This window comes from Macadamia integrifolia, chromosome 6 (assembly GCF_013358625.1).
Source record: "Macadamia integrifolia cultivar HAES 741 chromosome 6, SCU_Mint_v3, whole genome shotgun sequence".
NCBI classification, from domain to species: domain Eukaryota; kingdom Viridiplantae; phylum Streptophyta; class Magnoliopsida; order Proteales; family Proteaceae; genus Macadamia; species Macadamia integrifolia.
Window position 1 is genome coordinate 36,003,313 of NC_056562.1, and position 22,645 is coordinate 36,025,957.

The 22,645-nt window shown below is 37.9% G+C and overlaps 2 protein-coding genes and 1 long non-coding RNA gene across 18 annotated transcripts in view; 1 reads left to right on the forward strand and 2 right to left on the reverse strand.

Moving 5' to 3' along the window:
- The window catches only part of LOC122081723, an 18,275-nt gene extending 15,906 nt beyond the window's left edge, over positions 1 to 2,369 (reverse strand). For 8 of the 16 annotated variants that reach the window (XR_006141185.1, XR_006141182.1, XR_006141181.1 and 5 more), the window contains exon 1: positions 1,418 to 2,365. The gene's annotated coding sequence lies outside the window, so the exon portion shown is untranslated. Of the gene's footprint in view, positions 1 to 1,417 lie in introns of all 16 variants that reach the window. The other 8 variants (XR_006141179.1, XR_006141177.1, XR_006141180.1 and 5 more) reach the window with 6 other exon arrangements.
- Positions 2,370 to 8,802: 6,433 nt separating this feature from the next.
- LOC122081828 lies at positions 8,803 to 9,318 on the reverse strand. The gene is made up of 2 exons (XR_006141235.1): positions 9,183 to 9,318; positions 8,803 to 9,080 (listed from the first exon to the last, which is right to left on the reverse strand). It is a non-coding gene; the product is annotated as an uncharacterized LOC122081828 (long non-coding RNA).
- Positions 8,900 to 11,616, forward strand: LOC122081827 (cation/H(+) antiporter 18-like). Its single transcript, XM_042649162.1, has 3 exons — positions 8,900 to 9,091; positions 9,234 to 10,235; positions 10,332 to 11,616. Exons 1-3 carry the CDS (start codon positions 8,900 to 8,902, stop codon positions 11,472 to 11,474), a joined length of 2,337 nt encoding a protein of 778 aa, XP_042505096.1. The 3' UTR covers positions 11,475 to 11,616.
- The last annotated feature ends 11,029 nt before the right edge of the window (positions 11,617 to 22,645 follow it).

Sequence of the window (22,645 nt, forward strand, 5' to 3'; positions counted from 1 at the left end):
ATGTTTTACAGATATGTGAAATAAAAAAGTCAGAAAAAAAAATCCATTTCAAAATTTCAAGATGTTGTTTTACCAAAATAGTGAGGGTATCTTTACTCTTGGCATCCATGGAGAACTCCACCATCATATGTCTCGGTAAATCCCCTCACTCAATCATGTTTAAATGTGCTTATTAGTCATGTCCAACCAAAAGCACGCCTAATGGCAGAAAAAATATTTAAATTATATATAAATAATTATTATTTTCCATATTATATTTTACGGCAAAACAAACGCAGCCACAGTGAGATGGAAATGGGTATGTAAACCAAAAGCAGGTCGCTAGGAATCTGGTTGATGGGAGGATGAAGAAGACGATCCCCCTAGAAAGTGCCTAGGCGGGCTCCGAAACCTGAAATTTTGAGAAGAGCAATGACTTGTAGCAAGAAGCCGAGAAGATTACATGATTTAGACTACACCTAAGACTATACACTCTAATTGATAAGAAAATGGTACAGTTGGACAAATACTATGAGATTTAATGTGAATGTGGTACAGACCAGAAGACTTAAAGGGACATGCATGCTAGGGAGGTGAAGGAATGTTTGGACAAGCTACATTAGAAGGAACATGATCGATAGTTGCAGGAGAATTGTTTGTACGAGGTACATTGAGCTACATCAACTTCAAAGCCACAATTTCAACCTGGCGGGCATGACAGTCAAGTGAGGGGAGGTGTGGAAACCATGCTTACAATGCAGGGGATGACTTAAAAAAAAAATCTATCAAGAATTTAAGGGTCAAACAAGCTTCTCTGATAGTTAAAACTTCTGCAGAAATATTAAAATTTGACAAGGTACTCAACAACTGGTGACAACCGTGTACTGAAGAGGAAGAACATCCTGCACATCTGTTTCCACAATAAAATACTGCAAAAATAACTCTGGCTTGAACATATGAAGATGGTATGCATATCCTGGCTGAGAATCCAGATGAACCAGGAGAATACTGTATTATGAAGACTGTTCCCACTCATGATCACTTGAGGACTGTGTAAAGAAAGTAACAGGCGCTTGATGCCAGAGCAAGATCACTCCTGAAAATGTGTGTGAACTGTACTTCAACTAGGCATCTGCAACTTTCTTTTACCAACGCCAAGAGCCTGTATGCGCTTTCTTATATGGCGCTTTCTTATATGACATCTAGTGGTTATCAGACATAAAGAAATCTTTTCTGGAAGCTTTAATGGGTTGAAAGAGTTATTGATTTTTTTAGCAAGTTAGAAGGAAAACTGAAAGAGCATGTACTCTATAGACTATAATCTAGAAACTATTATTCAACAACGGAGAGAGAATCCCTTTTTTTTTTTTTTTTTTTTTGGGTAGAAGCAACAGAGAATTTTACAAAGCTTCACTTGTTAGAAAGGTAAGAGACTTACGGGGAGAATCGCTTCCAAGTTCAAGGACAATAGGAATGCCGTCGGACAAATCAACGCATGCCGATCTCTGATGGGGAGAGGGGTTTTTACACATGAGTTGCAGGGGACCGGGTTACTAACACCCTGGCGTGCTCGCCGACACGGCCATGGCTTTGGTGCTAGGGATATATAGAAGGATTTGCCAGCATGATCCTTACGTGAAGAGTGGATAGTGGGTGACCAAAGGGGATAAGGAGCTAAACACCAAGTTCAGCGGTAAAAGAGTCGGGATTTTGGGGTTGGGAAGGATCGGTTCTGCGATTGCTAGGAGAGCAGAAGCCTTTGGGTCCTGCGATCGGAGAAATCGATCTCGAATGCGATAAATTACAATCACTGTTCAAGCGTTGTGGATATGGCTGCTAATTGTGATGCTGAACAAAGAAGATCGGGCGCAGACCCTGGGTGGTGCGGCTGAGCGAGAGAAGAAGCATTACAAAAGTAAAGTTTGAGATGAAAATTAGGGTTTGCGGTTTTAAGAGTCTAGTCTATACATTAAGAGAGTCACATGAATTCCCACTCCCAGGGATTCTCTCCTCCTTGTTTTGTAGTGACAGAGGACTTGCAGAAGTCTGCTTTCTCACCTGCAAGTCTGCAACACATTAATACACTCTACAAACACGCCAATCAAATAGAATATTAAAGGTCCGTCTTCCTTCAGGTAGCTGGACTTCTTCAAACTCTGAATTATTTTATGAAATTACCTCTCATTGTCAATCTACCTTCATGGAAGAGCTGATCATAATGAGGCTCTTCAGGAGATTATTTCCTTATTGAACCTTTTGTGAATGATGAAACCAACTCAACCCTCTGATTTAACCCATCCCCTGATGAAATAAAGAAGGCTACGTTTGCCGCCATGGGACCTTTGTAAGTCCCCGACCCGTTGATCTACCTCCAACCTTCTACCAATCTTTTTGGTTCCAAACTGCCTCATATCCAACAATTTTTTTACAGCTTATGAGGTTTTCTATTAAATCCGACATTGGAAGAAAGGAAAATGTTATGATAGAGATGGCCTGGAGGTTTATTAAAATAATTCTTTCTACCTTTGCTTTTGTAGATAAATGGGTCTTGATGGTTTTGGGATACATTACTAAAATTCAAGTCTTAATGGTTATGGGATACATTACTACAATTCAATATAAATTACTGGTGAATGATACTACTCGGGCAAAATCATTCCATCTAGGGGCATCTGATAGGGAGACCCCCTCTTTCATCCATCTTTGTTCTATGTGCGTAGACCTTGAGTAATGTTTTTTTTGCTCAAGCCGGTTCAATCAAGAGAATTAGAGTGAGAATAAGGCACCATTTGATAACGTTTATGTTGTTTATGTGTCTAGAAATAGTAAAAATAGCTTTTCACGTTTCTAAAAATATAAACGGATTTTTTAGTATTTGATAAATCTGTTTCTCGAAATATTTTTTTATAGACATAATGCTACTAAAAAACCCAATAGTATCATCAGATGCCCAAAAGTGAGAAAGGGTTTCGGTTGCCTCTTTTTAGGTTTAAATAGTTGAGAGATTAATCGGGCACAACATCCTTTTTTTTCATATCAAATTCGTTTCTAGAAACGTTTATAGAATTGTAAATAGGTATAAAATTTTATTTATGTCTCTAGACACGGATGAAACAGAATAACTTTATCAAACGCATTTTAGGTTATTTATTTGTTTTTGAGAACAAAAAAACGCAAAAAACAAAACTTTATCAAAAATTGCCTAGAGCTCCACCGGTGTCTCAGATACTGGTTGCTGATGACACCCTACACCCTGATGTTCTCAAGGGTTTACCTTAATGAAGTGCATGAATTAAAGAACTGTTTGAACCTTCACGGACAATCAATCAATCAATCTTGTGGAATCCTCCTTGTTTTGTTCTACACTCCAACAAGGAGTTACATTTGTATTTTATGAAAATAGTAGTATCAGTAATTCTTTTATGTCATAATCTAATTAAATATTATTAAAATTGCACTTATTTTGTATCCCCAAATTTTATGGGGTTTCAGATGTCCGGGATCCATTGGCCATTGAAATGACTATTCAAACTTAGTGTAATAAAATGAGGATGCTTGAAATGGATGAACAATAAAACTATAAAAACTAAATTAAAGAATGAATAAACTGAAACTAATTTAGGAGTAGCATTGATGCACGATTAAACTGAGAGAAAGTCAATGGAGGTTAAATATTTGCAATTAATTGAGGCCTTTGAGTGCTTCAATAAAGATGAATGATATGATTCAAATGGGAGGAATTGAAAGAACCAATGATTTTCCTAAATTGCTCCACCAAAAGGGAGTGGTGAAAGAGATTTCTAGGACTTAAGCAAGGATCTAAAACTCAGAAACGATCAAGCTTGATACCATTTTGGAATAGATTGAATCGGATTGATTTACTAATTTTTTTTTTAAATCACTTTTATTACGATTTAACTTTTGAATCATATATGAGGAACGAGATTGAAAACGTCAAGATCAGAGATCGATCAAGTCCAATATCATTTCAATCCAACCGATACTGACCGTTGTGTGTTTTGGAATCATGGCAACAAGTACGCATTTTTTGAGGACAGCTGCTAGTGCAGCTAGTTTGAGCTTATGGTTTAAAGCACAGTGCCCCTTGGAGTCTCGGTTTCGGATCCGGCTCCTCTCCTTATACTCAAAGTCTTCTCATGTCTATTTGAGCATTTGACATGTGTACATAATGGATCCAACGGCTATAATCCTTTGCCCACCTATCTTCACTACTAACCCATACCCGAGCGCCATGCCCTTACCCATCTGAGATTTCTCCTCTAACCTATCCTGCAATTCTTCTCTCTTAGACCGGAAACTACCAAGATAATAGAAAGAGGTATGAGTAAATTAGAGTCTAATAGGCTCCAAGATCAGTAAGTAACTAAGTATCCAGCAGAAATGGGAATCGAGCAGAAATAGTAGCCAGACAAGATGGGTTCTTGCTCCACATCGCGCTGAGCTTCTTCTCGGACCTTTAACCACATCTCATCATCCCTGTCTTCACCGCCGTCGACGGAGGCAGAGGTGTTCTGTTCTTGATGAGTGAGAGGAGAACAAGTGACGAGATCGGGGAAGTTGGGTCTGGAAAAGTTAACATAATTGTTAAGAAAATGATCGACGACCTGGGTCCGATCAGAATCGTAACAGGAGTTGTCGACGCAGGCGGACATGATGGTTTTACCGTTGTAGCTCTTGCGGTGATGGTACCTGCAATTGTTGGTTGTTCCCGGAATGATTCGAGAGCCGAGCAGTGATGCAGACATAGAAGATTCTCTGGTCTGGTCTTAGAACTTTAAAAATTTTGCGATTAGGAGATTTTCTTTCACTCTTTTCAGTAGTGGTGGAGGACTCCTGGGGGATTGGGGACGAAGAAGGGTTGCTTGAAATGGGAATGGAGCGCCATGTCTTTCATATTTGAGTCTTCAAGGTAGTTTTACCTCTGTGAAGCAAAACCAGAACACCGAGCACATGTATAAGCTCTCGGTCTGGGCACGGCACCTCCGCACCTCTTTTTGAAGCAAAACCACGCCTCTGTAGTAGAAGATCTCGATCTTGGAAGTTTGGCAGAGAAGAGAATGGAAGAGAAGAGATTGGCAGTTGGGGATTTTACCTAGCTCGCCTGCGATCACCGGCGTCGGCTTCTCCGTTGGAATGTCTCAGATGGGTAGAATAAGGAGAAGCCTTAAGGAGGTAGCGCTCGGGTATGGGTTAGTAATGAAGATGGGTGGTTTTTTCTGGGCATAGGGTGACGGCCGTTGGATCCGTTATGCACACGTGTCAAATGCTCAGATGGACATGGCCAAAACATGGGCGATTGAGGATAAGGCGAGGAGCCGGATCCCTCGGTTTCACGCCCCCGTGTCCTCATGGGATCCCTTCTCCTTTGTCCCCGGGTTCTTTGTCTCCCACCCTTATTAGTTGATCCCATAGTAACATAAAAAAAGTGTCGTTGACTTTTTTAATTAATAACGAAAAAATGTCTTTGACTTAGGATTGATTGGAAAAGTAAGATCCTAATCTCTGATTTCATTTAATTAAGATACGTTTAAAGTTGAATATTCAAATCCTCCACAGCTAGAGCATATTGAATTGTAGTGGCGTGTAGTTACATCTTCCCTTCCCCCTCTTGTGGGGAACCAAATAAATAGAATTTATTTAGATAACTTGAGAGCAAGCCAATACAAAGTAGAAAAGGGAGGCAGAATATTAATAGAGTAGAGAAGAAATAGGGCTTGATAACACTGGACCTGAAGCAGGAGCACAATAGAGACCCCTTTGTGGACATACTTTTTTCAATCATTTGTGGGAGGAAAAGGCATTATGATGTTCTTCAAAAGGTTATATGTTCTTTAGTGGCCAATGGTGACATAAGCATTGGAAAAGGAATCATTCTTTCATTGGATATTATATTAGTTGTTGCTTCAACAATTGTGATGCTAAGAGCTGTTAATTTTTAAGTCCATCACAATACTTGGAGTTGTTTGAGCTTATAGAAATAGATACTTCTTCTTCTTCTTCTTCTTCTTCTTTTTTGGTAACTAATAGATATTTCTTCCACTAGCATTATTTATATTACAAAAGTGCAGTGGCATTAACCTTCACAATAGTCTACAATCTTACACAGGTTTTGAAAATGGAAATGTCTATAGGACCACTTGTCTGCTGTCCACAGGAACCAATACATGATTGGAATTTAGATGTTGTGGTTTTATTTCAAGTAAAAAGATTGAAGAAGTTTCAACTCCCCCACCAAGTTGCTAACACCCAAACACAGCTGGGTTTCTTTAAAAAATGTGAAAATAACTTTTAAATCCCATGTAAGGTTGGAAGGATTGCTACAGACTTCAAATTCATGAGTCCCTTAGAGCAAATTAAATATAAATGTGTTGGAATTCAATTTGTCAGCAATACAGGAAGTTTCAAGAATTGAGAGTACCTTATTTTGGAAGACAAAAATTGCTTTAGACAGGCCAACATAATAAGATTATTAGGTTTGCTTACCAATTTTAGCCATGTATTGGGATGATGTGGTAATTCTAGGTGTAGGATAGATAGGTATAGGGTTGAATAGTCCACATGTCAAATTTTAAGACCTAATTCAATCAAATACTCTTGAATATATTAGCATGCATCCTTTTATTTGTCAATGGTCAATGTATGCCCACGCTTCATAAAAAAAAAAAAGATAAAATAATAATAATAATAATAAATAAAAATAAAAATCAAATCAAATGTATGCCCACGTGCACACTCTTGTAGTCCTTAAAATTTTATTGCCTTATTTAGCCACTAGGTGAACTCTGTTTGGGCTAAAGCTAAACCCATAGGCATAGAACCAAGATGTCTTTATTGCCTTATTTAGCCACTAGGTGAACTCTGTTTGGGCTAAAGCTAAACACAAAGGCATAGGACCAAGATGTCGGCTTGTCAACAGTGAAAACTTGTTTGTCAAGGCAATCCTTTTTGAGTAACTTGGTCCATTTTGTGAAATAATATATTTCTATGATTTGCTTATTGATATCCTTAAGGTGTCAAATAATTTGTAACTTAACTTTTTTGTGTGTTTAGTATACCATTTTTTTTTTTCCAATGAGGATAAATCTTTTTATTTTACACATGAATTTAAAAAATGTACAAAGACAATGACAACCTCTGACTTTCTATTTTGATAAATAATTTTTTTTCATAATGATATAATAATAAATCATTTTAAAATTATTTTGGACCTCTAATTTAAATACCTTTAGGAATGTGACAAGAAACTGTCTGAAGAAAATGTCAAAAAAGGGTTACAAATTTTAAATACACCTAATCACCTATAGATGTATCATTTAGACTGTATCATACAATATATAGAAAATTCCTCAAGAATTTACCAAGTGGGAGTACACGAACTTCTAATTATAAGACAATGGAGGCATGGAAGTAACTTCATTCCTGAAAATATTAGATATTTAAGAATAAATTGCTTATAATACAAAAAAAAATTATGTTTCTTTCTCTGAGTCAAAAAAGGTATGGAGAAATACCTCCACCAAGCCGTCTATTTAAAATATCAGTTACATGGTCTATATCATTTGTATGAGTATTTTTCTATCTTTGGACTAGGAGGAGGCAAGGAAGAGATTAATGGCTTCTTCAGAAATATCATTATAAGTACTTAGCATTGAAGGAAAGCTCTCTGCCCATCTGCTGAAACACTTACAGGTAAGAAATCTCTATCTCTATTGAAGGAAAAAGTAATCTAAAGAAATTGTTTCCGTATATATATGGATCATATATATTTCTTACTATTCATTTCTTCCCTCTAAGTAATTCTTGTTTGTCTTTTTTTTTCTTTTGGTAGAGTAATTCTTGTTTGTTAGTAAGGAAAAATTCATGGGAAGAGATTATTTCCTGCTGGCAGATTGATCTTAAAATCTTTCGGTTTTATACTTTTATTCCATTAAGTTTTTCTTCTTTGTCAACATTTTCTGGGTCTCTCCACAAAGGAAAATATCAGAAAAAATGGACAAGACTACTGTGCTCGTTTCGAGGATTCATTTAGTTAGAGTTTTAACTTCTATAGTGAGAGAGACTACAAAACCTGTAACTTGTAAGGGAAGTTTAAACATGATTATTGGGTTTTAATTAAAGAATCCAGGAGCTTTGTGGTGGGGTAGTGTTGTTCTCAATGATCTGAGAGAAAGGAGATCCAAACAGAAACTGAATAAACCCTGAACCCAACAATCTTTTGGGGGCAGTGGGATATTATATCCAGGAAAGATCCACATCCAACTCTCTTTTTCTTCCTTTTTGGGATAAAAAGATCCACATCCACACCCCCTGGAAAAACCCTTTACCCGGGCAGATACATAAGACTATATAATCCACCATGGCAAGAAGAAACCCACATGTTTCCGGTTAGGCTAGTAAATACCCAGTTGCTACAGGAGAAGGATTTTGAGAATTGGGATCGGATTGAATCGGCAGATGCTGATCCTGATTCTGGTGATCCGACTCATCTGATCCTTGTATGGAAGACCCTATATGCCAAGAATGTACCGATTTCAGGGCCAATCTAGGCCGACCCAGTTCTGTGTTTTGAATCCCTGTATAGGGGTCTAATTTACCTTTTGAAAGGAAAAAAACCCAAAGGATTTTCTAGTTTGATGTTGGATTTTGTTAAATCCCACATCGATTATAAGTGCGAATCTCTTTCCAAACATAAATATGAACACCTTCCTCTCAAAAGATTAGTCTTTTCAGATGCAGATTTTCACATGAGGGGGATCTCTAGTTTTTCTACAATTTCAAATTTGAGTTTGTAGATATGAAATATATTGAAAATCTGTAATTGGAATTAAGAAGCTTTTATTCTGTTTGAAGGTCCTGTAGTAGAGAAAAATACCTGAAATTCAACATATTGGTGGAAGAAATGGCTTCCAATGCCACTGTATGTCCAGCTCCCATGGCGGCTACATCTAATGGAGTCTTCCAAGGGAACAATCCTCTACACTATGCACTACCTCTCGCTATTCTACAGATTTGCCTTGTCGTCACAGTCACACGGACTCTTGCTTATTTCCTCAGACCACTCAGGCAACCTCGTGTCATTGCTGAGATCATTGTAAGTTAATATCAGTTATCTCCCCTGCTGCTCCTCCAAAAGTGAAATCAGAATTCAGAATTTATACCAAATGGATCCCTAATGCACCCACCATCTCTCTATCACTCAGTTTTGTGTATTGGTTATTCTTCAATGTTTGCAGGGAGGAGTTTTGCTTGGGCCATCAGCATTGGGTCGTAACAAGAGCTATTTGCATTCAGTTTTCCCCTCAAGGAGCCTCACAGTCTTAGACACTCTGGCCAACCTTGGACTCCTCTTCTTTCTCTTCCTAGTAGGTGTAGAATTAGATCCAAAGTCTCTCCGTAGGACAGGAAAGAAGGCTCTTGCCATCGCCATCGTTGGAATTAGCTTCCCCTTTGCATTAGGTATAGGTTCATCCTTTGTCTTCCGACAAAGTATATCCAAGGGCGTGCATGGACCTCCCTTCATTGTCTTCATGGGTGTAGCCCTCTCTATAACTGCCTTCCCTGTCTTGGCCCGCATCCTTGCCGAGCTTAAGCTTCTCACAACTGATGTGGGCCGGTTGGCCATGTCCGCCGCAGCAATTAATGATGTGGTTGCTTGGATCTTCTTAGCCCTTGCTATTGCTCTCTCCACCAGTGGTCATTCCCCTCTAGTCTCTGTGTGGGTTCTTCTCTCTGGCTGTTGTTTCGTTATCTGCGCCGTTCTTGTGCTTCCTCCAGTATTTAAATGGATGGCCAGGCGTTGCCAAGAAGGTGAACCTGTAGATGAGTTATACATATGTGCAACCTTAGCTCTTGTATTGGCAGCTGGGTTTGCCACGGATGCTATAGGGATCCATGCCCTCTTTGGGGCTTTTGTGGTTGGGATTCTAGTCCCCAAGGAGGGACCCTTTGCAAGTGCTCTTGTGGAGAAAGTTGAAGATCTTGTGTCTGGTCTCCTCCTCCCTCTGTATTTTGTCTCAAGTGGATTGAAAACAAATGTGGCCACGATTCGAGGGGCCCAATCCTGGGGTCTTCTAGTCTTGGTCATTGTCACTGCTTGTTTTGGGAAGATTGTTGGCACTATTGTCGTCTCCCTCCTCTGTAAGGTACCTACCCGTGAGGCTCTTGCACTAGGCTTCCTGATGAACAGTAAAGGGTTGGTGGAGCTCATCGTCCTCAACATCGGTAGGGATAAAAAGGTAGAATTTCATATTCTGTGTCTTTTGTTTTAGGGTTATTTGCGTATATTTGTTAGCTTTATAGATAAATGTTTTGTTTGATTTCCATAATTGCAGGTGTTAAATGAGCAGACCTTTTCAATCATGGTTTTGATGGCTCTCTTCACAACCTTTATCACCACACCTCTTGTTGTTGCTGTGTATAAGCCTGCAAGAAGGGCCAACATGGATGATTACAAGCACAGAACGGTAGAGAGGAAGAACCCAAGAACTGAATTTCGGGTTATGGCTTGTTTTCATAGTAGTATTAACATACCATCTTTGATAAATCTCATTGAAGTCTCCCGTGGGACTGATCGGCCGCAAGGGCTATGCGTCTATTCTATGCACCTCATGGAGCTCTCAGAGAGACCCTCTGCAATTCGCATGGTGAACAAGGCAAGGAAGAATGGGTTACCCTTCTGGAATAAGGGGCAACGACAGATTAATTCAGATCGCGTTGTGGTCGCCTTTGAGGCATTTCAACAACTAAGTGGTGTCTCAATGAAACCCATGACAGCTATCTCTGCAATGGCTAATATCCATGAAGACATCTGCACTAGTGCTGAAAACAAGAGGGTGGCTATGATCATACTCCCTTTCCACAAGCATCAAAGAGTGGATGGTTCAATGGAAACGACAAGAAATGATTTCAGGTGGGTCAATCAAAGAGTCCTCGAACACGCGAGATGCTCGGTGGGTATACTCGTTGATCGTGGCTTTGGTGGAACAACCCATGTCCCTGCTAGCGAAGTTTCTTCATCCATTACTGTGTTGTTCTTCGGAGGGTGTGATGACCGTGAGGCACTTGCATATGGAGCTCGCATGGCTGAGCACCCAGGTATCAATCTCACAGTTCTTCGCTTCTTGATGGAACCTCAGCAATCTCAAGCAATCGATACGATTGATGATGAGTACTTGGCTGAATTCCAACAAAAGACCAAAAATGAAAGCTCAATGAAGTATGAAGTAAGAATGGTTGGAAATTCAGTAGAAACCATTGCCATGATTAGGGAATTGAGTCGTTCTGATCTGTTTCTGGTGGGGAGAAAGCCGAAGGGAGAGGTTGCAGCTACTTTGGATGTTACGAGTGACATACCTGAATTAGGACCAGTAGGAAGTCTATTGGCATCATCAGATTTCTCAACTACAGCATCAGTATTGATTGTACAACAGTATAAGAGCTTGGCATCATCAGATTCACCAGTAATCTCCATTTAGGGAGGATCACCTGCAAGTTATCTTTAATCAACCATAGTTATCGACTATGATGTTCTTGGCTTGATGAATACTAGCCAAGTAATCTTCGATTAAATGCCAAGCCTGTTCTTTCCTATTTACATTTAATATATTAAAAAAATCATGATCTGCTTTTTGACCTTTTTGTACAATAATTTTTTTTTGGCCGAAATAAAAATAAATCATATCATTCACATGCTATAGTAAATAGTCTTATCCAACGTCCAAAAGATGGTAGATGGAGAGATTCTTTGTTCACCGCAGGTCAAGAAAATTGGATGCTTGAATTTATTCCATGCATAGCTTACTCTAAGTCACACATGGATTAAAAGCGCCCCAATAAAGAGAGAATCTCTTAATGCACATTTTGTGGGAGTCCACATCCTCCGTAACGAACGATGAAATACAGTGAGCATCAAATGGTTGAGGACATTTGGGCATACGTCCCAAGGGGCTCCCATCCACCTGATGCTCACCGCATTGATGCAACAACTGCAAACAATTTTCATGGTTGAATAGACTTCTATAATAGTATTAAGGGTATTTCGATTTTGGTACAATAGGGGCAAAAGAACTAATAACACCCATCCACACTTGCACTTTAGTGACCATCGGACAAAGAGGAAAAGGTCCCAACATTTCAATATGGATGACCTTGCATTTCTCTTTCTCAACCATCGCAACACTCTTGTGTGTCTCTCTCTCTCACCTCATCATTGCAAGCTTGCAACCATTACCCTTCTCTCTTTCCACTCAGCATTCCCAAGTGACCACCACCATCACCACCACCTCATCCCATGCTTCCCCACCCTCGACAACCCTCTCCGCCACCTCAACATGCTCCCTGCCCCGACTAAAACCCATCTAATCTATTTTGAGGAATTTACTATCACTCCCCTACACTTAGTCTATATTTACTAAAACTCCCTTATATTTTACCTTTTTTTTTAATACTTCCTACTTTTAGACTTTTACATCTCTTTCTCCCTTGGTTTTTTAAAGGGTATGTCTAAATGTAACCGACCCGGTTACAAAAACCTTGTAACCTAAATTATTGTGTCCTCGTTATTTTATCATTTTATGATTGCTTTTAAGGTCAAAAAAGTAAATTCAACCTCAACTTTTTGAATCGTTACTTTGATTTAAATGGCAAAATGAGGGGTATTTTTTAGAATGACTACTCTTCCCAAACAACCCGAACAACTCCTTGCCCCAACTGATCGTCTTCCTCCTCGCGAGTCTTTCTGTTACCTTTGCTGGTTTTGATGGCATAAAGTTTGGCAAGATCATCTCTAGTGAGTTAGGTAAAGGCTCTCTTTCTTCTCGGCGTGTTCAATGTTTTTCTGGGTTTTAGGGTTTAAAACTTTTGGTGGACTTCATTTTTGTTTTTTGAAATTTAGAAAACAAAACCTCTTCCCAAAAATTCATGTATCAATTATATTGCAATAATTTATATTGTTGTGCATTAGAGATGATGTCGGTAAGATAGTTCTAATCATTTCTCTCTCTCTTTCTCTCTCTCTTTAAAGAAATCAACTGTATTAAATATGCTAGTGTTTTCAAGAAAGTTAAAATCTAGGAAGATGACAAATGGCAATATTGTAGGTAATTTTTTTTTTTTTTCGTAAAACAATATCTTAGGCTTGGTACTACTATAATGATGACATGTGAAATTTTGTAATTATGATATATTTTATAGATTGATTCTAAGGGTTTTGGGATTGATTCTGGTCAATTCCAATTTGATTTTGATTTGGATTTGGATTGATATTGGCAGCTATTGATTTGATCTCTGATTCCATGTTTAAAATCGATTATAAGGTTTAAGGACTAGATCGTGGGTCTTAAGATTTGAGGGCGATTCTTGGGTTCTTTTTTGTCCAATTTTGATTCGATTGGATCAAAATTTATAGGAATTAATTCCAAAGATGTAGGGGACGGTATCAGTATTGGTCTCAGTCGATGCCGATTCGGATGGGATGGGATCGGTGGGTATCGGTCTATTTTACCCATGATTTTTATAAAAGGTACTAACTTTTACCTATTTTACCCTTGAAACGATCTGAATCGAGGATCGGTCTCAATAGATACGATCGATCCCAGACCGATACTTGAAACCATGATCAGTTTGATCTCCAATTCCAAGTTTAAAATCCCTAGTTGGTTTGGCTAGTTTGGATCAATCCCAATTCCGATCATTATAGAATGGCATATCTAGGATTTTTGGGATTAGGCTGTTGGTTTTTAGAATTTAGTGTCAATTCTAGCTTTTTTTTGATTGATTTGGATCTGATCCAGACTGGAATCATTAGGGACCAATTTACTCTTTGATTTTGAGTTAAAATTTTGCTATTAACCGATTTGGATTATAATTGGTCGTAAACTATCCAACTCCGGAAGTTCTAGAATGGTCAATTTAGAATTGGAATCACTAGAAGGATTGTTTTGATACTCAATTTCGAGTTTAAAATCATTGATTGAATAAACCAATTTTGATCCAAATCTACCATAATAATATCTATCCAGGCTGTTTCCAAATACTGCTTATAAGACTTTTGTGATTGATTCGAGCAATTTTCGATTTTGGTCACTTTGATATAGATTTTATCTAGTATTAGGCCAAACTAAAATCAAAGTTTAATTTCTATTCAGACCGGTTCGGTTTTTATTGAGTTGACTTAATGGCCTCTTGTAGGTAATATGTTCTCTTTTAGTAAATTTTTTAAGTTGTTATAAGGTCTTTTACGGTTTCGATTCGCTTGATCTGGTCCAATTCAATTTTTTTACCTATTTGATAAAAACTGAAATCGATAAGGTTCGTTTCACGTTTCTCTTGATTAGTCCAACCCGCTTGGACTGAAAATGGACATCCTTATTCAAAGCAATAGACCTAATCACCCAACGGTTAGTATAATTTATTTTTATTTTTTTTTCAATCCCATGTTGGACTTTAGAGAGGCGAGGAATTGAGATTTGAGATTCCAAACGTAGTGATGGGTCTATTTGAGGATAAAATTCCATTTCTACCCTTTTTAAACACTTTGTCATAAAAAATGGTGCAACACCTTTTAAGTTTTTATTGAAAATATAAACACATGAAATTACTTTTTGAACCCTCTTGAACCAATCATTTCTTTCACATTATAAGACTTTTAGGTAACAAGAAGTGGGTTACAAGCCTTTTGTAACCTACTTAGGTTACAACCAGACAAACCCTTTAATACCCAGATTTCCCATCCTTTTTCACTTGTAATATATTCAACTTTTTTCAAATTGATTTGGAATGAAAACCAATACTTTACATGGGTCACATTCCTCCGTTAAAGGGTGCTCTCTTTTCATTAGGGAAGGATTAAGTGGTTTGTATTAATATTGGTTGAGAATGATACAGATCCAATACTTTTATCATTTTTTTAATTTCTAAAATCATGTGTCACAATCCTAACGGTGAATGTAACATTAAAATCGATATCGATCAAAATTAGTATTGGTTGAGATCGATACCAATCCAATACCAAAAAAAAAATAGATACTAAACTTGTGATGAATGAGATGAAAAACTAATAAATAAATAATATATTTAAGTGACAAAAAAAAACAATTTAACCAAGTAATAATAAAAGGACAAAGCCAGGTGGATGTTTTTTTAGATTAGTAAAACATGTTTTGAGCCAAACATTTTAATATGTTACAAATGAAAAAATAGAGGGGTAATCTAGGTATTTAAAAGAGGAGAGAAGAAAAAGATATAAAAATTTAAAAATAGGGGATAATCAGAAAAAAATAAAAATAAAAATAAAAATAAAAGATAAAGAGAGTTTTAATAAAATGAGAGGGATATGTATGCCGCCGATATCAAGTATACTAGCGGATAACACCGATAAGAGTACATGATGAAGTATCATTCAAGAAGGATATGGGGATCATTTCAGAAAAAGGAAAGAGAGAGATAGACACAATAGGTGCTAGTATACTTGATATCGACGGTATACCCAACTTTTTTCCCTTTAATAAATGTAGGCCGAGTGAAAAAAGTGACAGTAACGGATTTATGTTGTTCTTTTAGCGCTTTAATACATTGAACTAAAAGCACTGCTAACGTAGGCCAATGATTGCTCGCTCATAATCACTATTTTTTTAATCAGATCCGTTGCCTATGTTACTTCAGCCAAAATTAAAGCCGAAACCCAGAAAGCTGGGTGGCAGAGGGGAAACGAAGTGGGGTGAGAGTGGGTCGGTTTTGGGCCTTTTCAACTACAGAAATACCTGTATGTTTGTAAAACCTAATAATTTGTCAGAGAGACGGTTTTCTGGGTTTGTTAAATGACCACTCAAGCTTTATCATCTCTTCGTTATGATTGGAAAGATATCCTCCCAGTAAATGTTTAGAAAAAGATACGAAAATGCAAATCCCTCCCAAAAATCAAAATTTTCTTGTGGAGGGTGTGTGCTCCAAGCATTGCATCTGGGGAGAACCTTCTTTCATAACGTATTTCAAAAGATCCAAGTTGCAAAAGATGTGGTTGTTCAATTGAATCAAGTGACCATTTTTTATTGGAGTGTCCGTTTGTGAAGGCCGCTTGGCTTGGCAGTAACTTATCCTTCTTTGCTCCTAATGAGGGTCCCCTAAAACTTGCAAGATAGTTGGAGAATTGGGATCATATTCAATTTCTAAGCAAAGGTCGAAGTGAGGAAGTGTTAAGTTTGTGCTCCTTTTGTGCTGATATCTTTGGATAGCGAGGAATGATTTGATTTTTAATGCAAATATTGGACTCCAGTGGAAGTTTTCACCAAAGCCCAAGAAGCCTTCAATGAGTTCTGATCGTCTTCAACGTGAGGTTCCTTCTCCACCATCTTTAAATGCTGGCCAATCATGGATTCGACCTCCCCCTGGTTTTGTCAATACCGATGCTGCCCTTCTCCTTGGTGCCTCTTGCAGTGGTCTTGGGGTTATCATTTGAAATTATTTGGGAGTTCCTATACGCGCAACCTCAGATACATCTTCTTTTGTAGATGTTCTTGTGGGAGAAGCTTGTGCTTTTAGACGTGGCTTACAGAGTGCCGTCGATGGAGGATTCCCTTACATTTTTGTAGAGTCGGACAATGCCTCTCTTATAGATGAAATTAATAGGCAATCCCCTCCTCCCCCCATTGACATTTTTGGTATTGTCTCTGATATCAAAATCCTTGCCTCCAAATTTAGAGAATGTAATCTCTCCTTTTATCTCTAGGGAAACAAACGATGTTGCTCATTCCTTAGCCTGGAATGCCCTGTCTGTGGCATGTAAGACAGATTGGCCACTTTCCACTCCTTGGCTTTTAAACATATGAAATCAAGATGCCTTGAGCTCATCATTCCTTAGCTAATCCCTCTTTTGCAATAAAATTTCCTTTTACCAAAAAAAAAAAAAAATTCTAATTCATGAGTCTTACAGGCTTCTAATTCGTGAGTCCCTTAGAGCAAATTAAATATAAATGTCTTGAAATCAATTTTGTTAGTAATACTTGGAGTTTCAAGAATTGAGAATGAATTATTTTGCAAGACAAAAGTTGCTTTAGAAAGGTCGACATAATAAGATTATCACAGTAGTTCACAAATTATAGCCATTTCAAATTTTCAATAGTATAGCTTAGAGGTGTCAATGGGTCTGGTTGGGGTTAGGTTTCTTAAAACCCTAGCTCAACCCTAAGGTCTCTTAACTTAATCCAAGCCCTGTGTATCCCTAGGTCGGGCTGGTATATCTCAGCCTAGGCTCATCTCTTGTCGGGTTTAAACCCAACCCAACTCAGCCCTAATTGACCCTGATTAGGCCAGACTTAACCCAATCTAGCTCGCCCGGTATGATTTCATTGTTCGATTACACGGAGAAGAATTTGGGAGTTCATTGGAGTTTTTTTCCCCAGTTAGTGTTGCTTAATGCTTGGTCAACTATATTTTTTTGCTTCGATTTGGAGGGATTTGAGTCTCTAGTTCTTTCTTCTGTTGTGGGTTATCCTGACGCTAAAGGGACGAGAAAGAAACAATGTGATTCTAAGTGATTACATTGGTTTTCGAGATTCAATTAATTTGATTCTACCTCAGTAGTTATGCACGTTAAGTAAGGTAGAGTTATTTTAGGGGGTGTTTGGTTTGGTAAATCTTTGGGATGACATTCTTTAGAATGATAATTCTTAATTTTTGGAGTTGTTTGGTTCCACTAGATTGACCCTCATAAGTGAGTACCCTACTTCCCATGAATGACCATATTACAAAGGATGTGTTCCAAATCTGAGTTTATCTCAACACTTAAACTCAGATTTGAACAACATTTTTACCACCAAATATAAAATGAGAAAGCGGAAAGAAGTTATCTACGAAAGCCAATATCTCAACCCGCGAGAAACATGTACTAGCCTCAAGGTAGGGGTGTCAATTCCTAAACCGAATCGAAAAAACCGGCAAGACCAAACCGATAACAACACAGACCGAATCGAACCAAAGCCTTATTGGTTCGGTTCGGTCTGGAGTATTGCAACCCCAAAACCAAACCGAACAGCATCGAAAACCGGATGAACCCGAAACCCAACCGAAACCCCGACCAAAACTGAAACCAAACCGGTAAGAAACCAAAACACTCCAAAATTCATTAAAAAAATCAAAATTTGCATAGTTTTGTATACATTTGTATGAAAAGTCGAATCCAAACTGGACCAAAAACCAAAACCAACCCGGTTACAAATCGATTTAAGAAACCGAAGACAAACCGAAACCAAACCGCACCGAAACCGAAACCAAACCAAAACTGGAATTTCCTTATTGGTTTGGTTTCGGTTTCAGCTTTCCCACACTGAAACCGACTCAACCCGGACCGAAACCGAGCCAGACCGACCGATTGACACCCCTACCTCAAGGCAACCAAACGATTTTCAGAAAGAAACATAATTCAGAAGAATGTCTATCAAAAGATTGACATTCATATCCGATATATACATCATTTGATTTACCGAACCAAACACCCCCTTAGGAAGTTTGCTTTTACTTTCTCTTGGGCCTGATGAACAATAACTAATTTCAGGGATTAAGTAAATATTTTTAAACTTGAAAATAATGAATGTAAAATAAACTTTAAACCTTCTTATCTTGTAATAAATTATCGTATATAGTGAATCAAGGTAATTTCCCCTTATAATTATTAACATATATATATTAAAATATACTTCACATACAAGGTTGGGTTGGATTGGGTTGGGTTGGGTTAAAACCTCAACTAAGGCCCAACCCAACCCAGCCTTGGCCCTATTTGCGCTCACAACGGGTTTGGGGTGATCGAGCTTTTTGACACCCCTAAGTATGGGTGCTGCCTTGTTACGAGACACTATCATGGAAGTAATAGAAAAAAAAAAAATCTGTTACTTGTATATGTCGTTCGATTTTTGCTTCTCTAGAGAAGACGAGACGCTAGAAATGAAATTGTTCATGACGGATACTTCTCATCTCAAACCTGATCGATCCATAGGACTTGCTTCTAAGTGTGTGCCTAATCTCATCTTTCAATGCTACGATAATTCAATCTGACTAGGCTTACTCCTGAGACGGGAGTGGAACCCAAGGGAGGAGAGCTAAATATTCTTGTTATTCGTATATTGTCAGTGTTTGCACTGTTGTTCTGGGAAAAGTTTCTTCGCACTCTTATCCCTTGTAATCGCGAGATATGGTGGGATGATGTGGTATTCTAGCCTTTGGATAGATAGGTCTAGGGGTTGAATAATCCACATGTCAGATTTCATGATTGAATCAAATACTCTCGAATATCTTAATATATATCATTTAATTTGTAGCAGTCCATGTATGCCTACGCTCACCCATGTAACCCTTAGATTTTTATAACCTTATTTTGCAATTAGATGAACTTTCTTTGGGCTAAAACTAAACACATAGGCATGGAACCAAGAGGTATATGTGTCCACACAATTTGAACCCCATCTGATTTATCATGTGGTAGAAACTTATTTATCAAAACAACCTATGTTGAGTAACTTGGTCCGTTTTGCGTAATGACATTCTACATATCATATGTAGATATAGAATAGTAAAATATATTTGCCAAATTTTTTTTAGCGATTCAGAATTTTTGAATATCACAACTTGTTTACTTAGGATTAATATTTATTTATGAGGTTAGAAATATTTTTTCTCTGATTTTTTTTTATTTGATTTCTAATAAGGGATTTAATAAGTTATAATAATTTTTACCCAAAAGAAATAAATGTTATAATCATGTGGGAAAATCTTATCAGTTGACACTTGTACTAAAAAACGTTCAAAAGACGATGACAACTTTTTTTTTTTGGTGGTAAAATGATTTTCGATAATAACATAATAACATGTCACTTTTTAAAAATTTAATTATTTAAAATAATTATTTAGGGGAATGAACACTCCTTGGTTGTGTGCCGTTGAGTCAACATGGGGCCAATGAGGAGGTTCACATGGACATCAATAAAGGGGTGGATTTTTTGGGTTCCATAGGGGTATGAGCATCATTCTGTCGTCCACCCTCTTTATTGAGTGCAGGACCGCATGACCAAGGAGCATTCATTTCTCCAATTATCTTTTACCTTTAGCTTAAAGATCTAATGAAAATAAGCAAAGAGACAATAAGAAGGTTATAGTTTTAATTACACCTATAGAGCTATGTATCAATTAGATGATACTATGAAGGAGGGAAAGACACACCGCTAGCTTTTTTGGAGCTGGAAGTTGGGATGCAAAAGGCATGAAGTAGGGGTGCAACAGGGCCGGATTGGGCTGGGCTTCTTAAAACCCTAGCCCAACCTTGAGTTCCCTTAATTGGGCCCAAACCCACCTTGACCCTGACTTAGGGCCGCAAAAATTCAACCCAGGCCCAACCCTTTAGGGTTTAGCCCAACCCTTGCCGGCCCTAATTGGCCTTGATTTTTTAGGGTCGGGTCGGGATGACCCTGATTGACAATGACCCTAACCTTGACCCTGCCCTTGGTTTGCCATCAAGGCTTGGGATGACCCTAATTGACTCTGACCTTGGTTTGCCATCAAGGGCCGAATATACCCAGATTTTTTTTGGTAAAAAAAGCAAGAGAGATTTATTTATTTTTGGGTAAAAAAAGAAAGAGAGATTGGTGAGAAGATATATTAAGGGTTTTGAGGAGTCAATGACTCAATGTCAAACAATATCTAAAATTAGGTTGATATCAGGGTTAACATCAGGGGCAAAAACCAAGGCCGGGTCAGGTGAAAACTAGTGCCAAAAGTCAGAATAAAAAAATATCAAGGTTGGGTTCAGGGCGGGCTAGGTGGGTCAAAGACATCAACCCTTACCTGCCCTGACCCTGACTTAGGGTCAAAACCAGGGCCAAAAGTCAGGGTAAAAAAAATTAGGACCAGGTTCAGTGCGGGCTAGGTGGGCCAAAGACATTGACCCTTACCTGCCCTGACCTTGACTCAAGGTTAGAAATTTTAGGGTTGTGTCAACTCTCGGGGCCAAAATTTTTGGGTCGATACTTGTTTTGGATGAAGGCGGGTCAAAGGCGGATTTGAGCCGTCAAGGCCAAACTTGCATCCCTAGCATGAAGTCATTTTCGAAGGAGAGGGAGAGAATGATAACTTTTTTTTTTTACGATGAGAAGAGAGTGAATCATTTTACTAAGTAGAAGTACAAGAACTAATTATAAGACAATTGAGGCATGATATTCACTACTTGGCTTCATATCTCCTAGTGTGTTCCTTCAATCATATTCCCAAAGAAAGAAACTCAATTGTGGATTCTCTAGCTCGAAGGCCCCATCCTCGTTCGCTAATTAATAAACCATCATTTACCAAAAATAGGAAGGAGTTTGAGAAGATACGATAGAGGAAAGAGAGAAAATAGGAAACAAAGAAATTAAGGATGAAGATAGGGGAGAGAAAATAAGGAAAGAGAGGGGGTTTGGTTAATTTGGAGGTAACCTACCTCTTGATTTTATCCAAAAAAAAGCTAGAAAAAAATATAGAAAAACTTAATCAATTTAATCTACTCTTCTACTCTTCATCCAAAAATTTAAAGTATACACACATTCATAGTTACACATTCACAATTACATAATTATTCCACCTTACTCATGTTTACCACATAGGCATCACACTAGTCCAATAACAATTGGGGCCCTAAATGGGATGTCCTCGTCACTGGATTGGCGACATGCTTCATTGTGGATGATATTCTAGCTTTAGCTTTAGATTTTACTTCGGTTGTGTTCAATTTCAATTCTAGATCCTCAGATAAGGAAGCACATTTTCTTGCGGGTGAGGCTGCCAAGTTTCACCTTTTTAGAACATGGTGGTCTACCCCCCTTTATTTATTGTAAACTTGTCGTTCCTCGGCAGGAATTATTCCATAACTGAGTTTGCTTAATAAATTTAGTATATTGCCAAAAAGAAAAAACATTCTACACTCCAACAGTCCTACCTCCACTAATACATATTATAATAATAGACTAATTTTAAGAAACCTATAAGGATCCAACAACTCCAATGAGAGACGATTGACACGCACGTATCACTATCCCGGTTGTGAAGGATGGATTGGTTCATTGGCCACTATCCATTCCGTGGATTCAGATATCATGAACTTCATTCCTGAAGTTATTTTAATATATAAGGAATTAATTAACACAGAATAAAATATTTTGGTGTTAACCACGTCGACTATGTATGTATGTATACTTAATAGAATTTCTATTTTTGAACTGAGTGGAGGCAAGGAAGAGATTAATGGCTTCTTGAGAAATATCATCATAGGTATTATTAGCATTGGAAAGCTCTATGCCCATCCGTTGAAACACTTTTTCAGGTAAGAAATCTCTCTCTCTATGGTAAGAGATTATTTCTCTTATATTTCTCACCTATTTAATTTAACTTAATTATTTCCTTCCAAGTATTTTCTTCTTTGTTACTCGTAAGGGAATTAAACATGGTTATTAGGGTTTTAATTGAAGAATCCAGGAGATTTGTGGCGAGTCTGGTGACTGGAGAGGTAGTGTTGTTCTCAAATCTTAATGATCTGAGACAAAGGTGATCACAATTCACAACAGAACAGAATAAACCTAAACCCAACAATCTTTTGAGGGGTTTTTTCCTTTTTTGGTAGACAATTTTT

Excerpts from the sequence above, each read along its gene's own strand:
- LOC122081827 (XM_042649162.1), top strand. The coding sequence starts at position 8,900 with ATGGCTTCCAATGCCACTGTATGTCCAGCTCCCATGGCGGCTACATCT. Across the intron at positions 9,092-9,233 it reads GTGTCATTGCTGAGATCATT|GGAGGAGTTTTGCTTGGGCC; the intron begins GTAAGTTAATAT and ends CAATGTTTGCAG. Across the intron at positions 10,236-10,331 it reads ACATCGGTAGGGATAAAAAG|GTGTTAAATGAGCAGACCTT; the intron begins GTAGAATTTCAT and ends CCATAATTGCAG.